The sequence below is a fragment of the Fomitiporia mediterranea genome, assembly GCF_000271605.1.
Source record: "Fomitiporia mediterranea MF3/22 unplaced genomic scaffold FOMMEscaffold_84, whole genome shotgun sequence".
NCBI lineage: Eukaryota > Fungi > Basidiomycota > Agaricomycetes > Hymenochaetales > Hymenochaetaceae > Fomitiporia > Fomitiporia mediterranea.
Window position 1 is genome coordinate 1 of NW_006760469.1, and position 4,640 is coordinate 4,640.

General features: G+C 38.5%; 1 protein-coding gene across 1 annotated transcript; it reads left to right on the forward strand.

The window, feature by feature from the left end:
- Positions 1-1,624: 1,624 nt before the first annotated feature.
- On the forward strand, positions 1,625-2,962 carry FOMMEDRAFT_24357 (uncharacterized protein). The gene is made up of 4 exons (XM_007272102.1): positions 1,625-1,942; positions 2,192-2,449; positions 2,507-2,638; positions 2,678-2,962. The coding sequence occupies exons 1-4, from the start codon at positions 1,790-1,792 to the stop codon at positions 2,903-2,905; spliced, it is 771 nt and encodes a 256-aa protein (XP_007272164.1). The 5' UTR covers positions 1,625-1,789; the 3' UTR covers positions 2,906-2,962.
- Positions 2,963-4,640: the final 1,678 nt, after the last annotated feature.

The following is a 4,640-nucleotide window of genomic DNA, read 5'->3' on the forward strand; positions in this document are numbered from 1 at the left end:
TTGTTTTCACTTATTCTAGAGAAGCTTCCCCTGTCAATCTCTCAGCTCTGCTTCCAGATATCCATGCTTCCACTGGTATTCATCCACAAACAAGTACAGTCAATGATACATCTCTACCAAAGGATCCTGCCCATGGCAAAGCACCAAAGTTGAAGCATCAAAAGCTATGCAGAGGCTGTCCAATTGCTTTCAAAGCTCAATGTGCTCTTTCAGAGTAAGATTGGTGCTGAGTTTACTGAGGCTAGAGCACTTTTTCCAAAGCTTACAAGAAACCTATGCAAGAAAATAAATAGTTCTCTTGAACAGACTGATATTTGGTCGTTTTTTAAGTAGACAATGTATTATTGAGTTATGTACTACAAATAAGGAAATTTTATTACTTTACTTAAGCTACTGTCAACAAGCATAACCTCTTATTAAGCATGGCCTCACCTGTCCACAGTGGGTCATGCTTAATGACAGGTTTCACTGTATAATACTTTAGGTTATCATACAAAGTTAGTATAATACATGTAATAGATTTATTCATCCTTAGTACTTATGTAGTCTTTATATACATTAATATGTCTTATTTAAACATTACAGTTCATTTACAAACCTTACAATTACTTTACAATGTATATACAATACACATGTTACTTTACAAAGTCTATAAGAAATTACAAGAAATGTGACATTTTCCTGATGTTATGTTGTCAATTTTCGAACTTGCCAAACAAGTTCTGTTTTGTTGAGTATCATCACAAAAAAGTCTTAAGTATTGTATTCACTTGTAATCCTATACATTTTGTACCTTTTATAAATTTTGTCAATGTTAATATAATCTTCATAGGGGGTTAAGTAAGGAAAGTACAATGTTAAATAAGTAAACAAGAATACTTGTAAAACTTGACAATTACAATTATAATAATATAAATTGTCAAGTTATACAAGTGATTATAACATACTTCCTAAGATTACAAGGCTAAAACATACTTATTAATTTGTGAAAGTATAATATCTGCTTATAATGTCTACAAGTCATTACAAGTGTTTGAATAGCTTGCTTTTGCTTAGTATACAATTTTGTATCAAATAGTTAATCAAATATAATTATATTTAAATTATAGAATACAAAAATAGTAAATAATACACTATTTCTACAGTTCTAACCCCTACACTACTAGCTGCCTCTGTCTCATTCTTCTGTGAGTGGGATTTGTGTTGGAAAAGGATGAATGCATTCTCAGGCTGTTCAACATAGTCTTTGTCACCATGTTTTGGTTGTTGCTCAGTCCCTACAAGTTGAATTGTGAGTGTGTGTGAATTGAGGTCAAGCAGGTTGTAGTGATTAAGGCTGTGCCTGTGAGACAAGTTTAGAGTGATTAGCAAGTGAAAATAAGAGGGTGTTTGGATACATAATCTTGCATGATCAAACAAGATCATTCCTTCTGAAAGGAGAAGGAGATGATCTTGTGTGATCATGATCTACATTTGAGATGGAGGTGAGTGTTTGGCCACCTCTATCTACATTCTTGATCTTGTTCTGTGATCACAATGTGCCTGCCAAAAACAAGATACAGCTCTGAGCTGTATCTCATTTTGAGATCATACACTCTAAAGATGAGACCACATATACCACATTAACAGTACCTCTTGTCTCACCCTCACTTGTCCACCCCAGTCATCCTCTACACATCTCTGAAGACATCTATTTGCTCTCTACACAACACACTAGTGATCAGCAAGTGTTCTCATACTAGAAGACACTGCTTCCTGGACAGCTGATTAAGAGGCCCTTCTGATTCAGATGCTGAAGAAGGCAAAGGACAATGGCCTCCAGGCTGAGAGTGGTTGGAAGCCTGTTGTCTGGTCTTTAGCTGTTGAGGCCCTTGCTGGTACAGAGAGTGAGAGTGGCAGGGTTAGGAAGGAGGTGAAGCATGTTAGGTCTTGGTTTCACAGAGTATGTCTTTACAAGTTGAGCTTATTGACATATGATTTCTCATACGATCTCTACAGCTCAAAAGTGCATACTAGGAGGTGAAGAAGATTAGGGAGTCATCTGGCTTTGGTTAGGACCCAGTCCAGCATTTGGCAACTGCTCCAGCAAATGTATGGGAGATGTATTTTGTGGTACACTAACTTCTCAGTCTTATCTTCTTCCTTCTTCACTAATATTTGTTCCTAGTCACACAAAAATGCTAAGCTATAGTACAAGAAGAGCTTTCCTCTTTATAAGGAAATGGTAGAGCTTGTAGAAGGGATTGTAGCTGATGGAAGGGGTGCATTCTGGCCTAGCCAGAATACACAGACTTCAGGCATGCCTAGTCTACAGGCTGCCAGCTCTAGTTCTCTTGCAAGCAACAAGACTTCTTCTGTCTCAGCTGTGCCAAAGAGTTTGGAAGATATCTCTGACTTTGAGTCAGACACTGGTGGAGACAACACTCAGTACACTAAGACTCTCCCTACAGTGAGTCCCTTTCACACTTAGCCTACACATTACAGACTATATTAACATGCTTTCTAGACTTCCAGTACTGCTTCTAAGTGTGTAGTATCCTTAGAGCCAGAGGTTACAGCTATAAAGAAGAGGCCTCGAACTTCAGGAGCCAACACAATAATAAGCCTCAGCAAGTCAATCGAAACAGTAGTGGACACAGTCACTTTTGCTTCTTCTACAAGGAATGCAACAGCCTAGACACCTACCAAAACAACTTCCTGGATTCTAGAGACATCTCTACAACATAGGACAGCTGCTATTCGAGCAATTGAGGTGGATGAGGAATTGTCTGACAATGATATGGTAGATGTAGCAGAAATGATACATGAGCACACTAGTATTGCTGATACTTATCTTGCTTTGCAAAATAAGGATCACTGTACTACTTATTTGCAGAAATCCCTTGCTAGGTACAAAGGCATGTAAATTAGTTTTATTTTGTAATATCTTGACTACTTTCCCTCTGAATTCAATATGTCAATCTGTTCATGAAGATGCAGATCACAGAAAACCTTCAATATGTTCCCTAGACCAGCAGCATTCATCAACAAGATTAACCAGGAAACGTGCTCTTTACTCCATAGTCCTCAGTTCCAGGAACACCAAACAAGAAAATCTGGTTACTCAGTACGTAAAGTGAGAACAAATTGCGTCCCAGGAAGGGATTCACAAACAGTGCCAGTCTATCTGTGTGTTTTCCTACAAACGGCTGTACAATTGCAACTGCATTCCTACACAGCCCAGAAAACCACCAGTGCTCTTTGTAATGTATTAGAGTAGAGCACTGGCAACCTCTTTGTGACTTGCAAAAACCACCCAAACTGTTGTTCAAAGCCTTGTCCAACTGTGTTTTCTTGCAATGTCCACATCTTAACAGGTGTAGGCTTGTCATTCAATACATAACACTCAATACAACAGTAGTATACATCAGTTCGAAGAGACTGTACATGAAACACTCAATAGATAACTGTTGCACCTCTCCAAGATGCCTCTTGCATTGCACCATCACAATCCTCTGGTCAACTATGTGAGCAAGAACACAATATAACACTGCCTTCTCCTTCTGCTGTGGCACATCCTCATTCACATTCGTTTCTACCCTTTCATTCCTGTCACTTGCAAATTGTTCTCACTGGCATGTTACGTTCCTTCACTCTTCTCCCCTCATTCAGCATTCTTGCTTATACCCTTTCCACATGTCCTCTACAATTCGATCAGATAGGTTCTCTGCTGCAGCTCATTGTGCAGCTCCTCCTGTAGCTTGTTGTATGCTAGTCTTGGACCCTATATCCTCATCACTTTCTTCCCACTCATACACCTCTGTAGGATCATAAATACGTATGATGTTGTGGACTACACATAAGGCTTGTACCAGAGCTGCTTGAGTTTCGATAGAGTACTCTGGTGTAGTAGCAAAAATTCAAAACTGTACTTTGAAAACACTAAATATTCTTTCCACAACATTCCTGGCTGTAGTATGATGCAGATTAAACAGTTCCTTTGTGTCTAAGGGTCTATAAATTTAAATTTAAATGTATTGAAGGTTTCATGAGTTAGATAAATACATACCTATTCTTTGCAGCAGCCCATTCTCTCAAATGATAACGTACTCCTCTGTATAGCACAAGTACTGATGTACTGACTAGAAAGCCAGTATTGCCAAGATAATACTTGCTATCTGGAACTAGGAAGCCTTGTTGCCTAGCACTGTCCAAGACTGTACTATCAGATGTACTTCCCTCCCATCCACTAAGAACATACAGAAACTTCATGTCAAATGATACAACAGCCAGAACATTCTGAGATATAAATCCCTTCCTGTTCCTGTATCTAGGCTGTTGATCAGAAAGGACAGAAGCATATATGTGGGTTCCATCAAGGGCTCCAAGACAGTCCTTAAAATAAGGGTACCATTTTGGGTTTGTTTGTATTTCCACAGGAGTAGGAGCTCCCTCTCTAGGAAGCTTGATAAATGTATAGTATATGCTGGGTGAATTCAACATATTAACAATCCTGTGGAAACACCTATAATAAAAAGTATGAATAAGTGTAAATAGACTGACTTAAATTACTTACTTGGAAACTGTATCTGCACTTCTTTGAAACCTTTCCTGAACCCTTCTGTTTGTGTTCCCAGTAGCAGCCATGTACAGAAAGATAG

Coding starts and splice junctions, on each gene's coding strand:
- FOMMEDRAFT_24357 (XM_007272102.1), top strand. CDS start 1,790: ATGCTGAAGAAGGCAAAGGACAATGGCCTCCAGGCTGAGAGTGGTTGG. Junction 1,943..2,191: donor TTAGGTCTTGGTTTCACAGA/GTATGTCTTTAC, acceptor GCTAAGCTATAG/TACAAGAAGAGCTTTCCTCT. Junction 2,639..2,677: donor TCGAAACAGTAGTGGACACA/GTCACTTTTGCT, acceptor GCAACAGCCTAG/ACACCTACCAAAACAACTTC.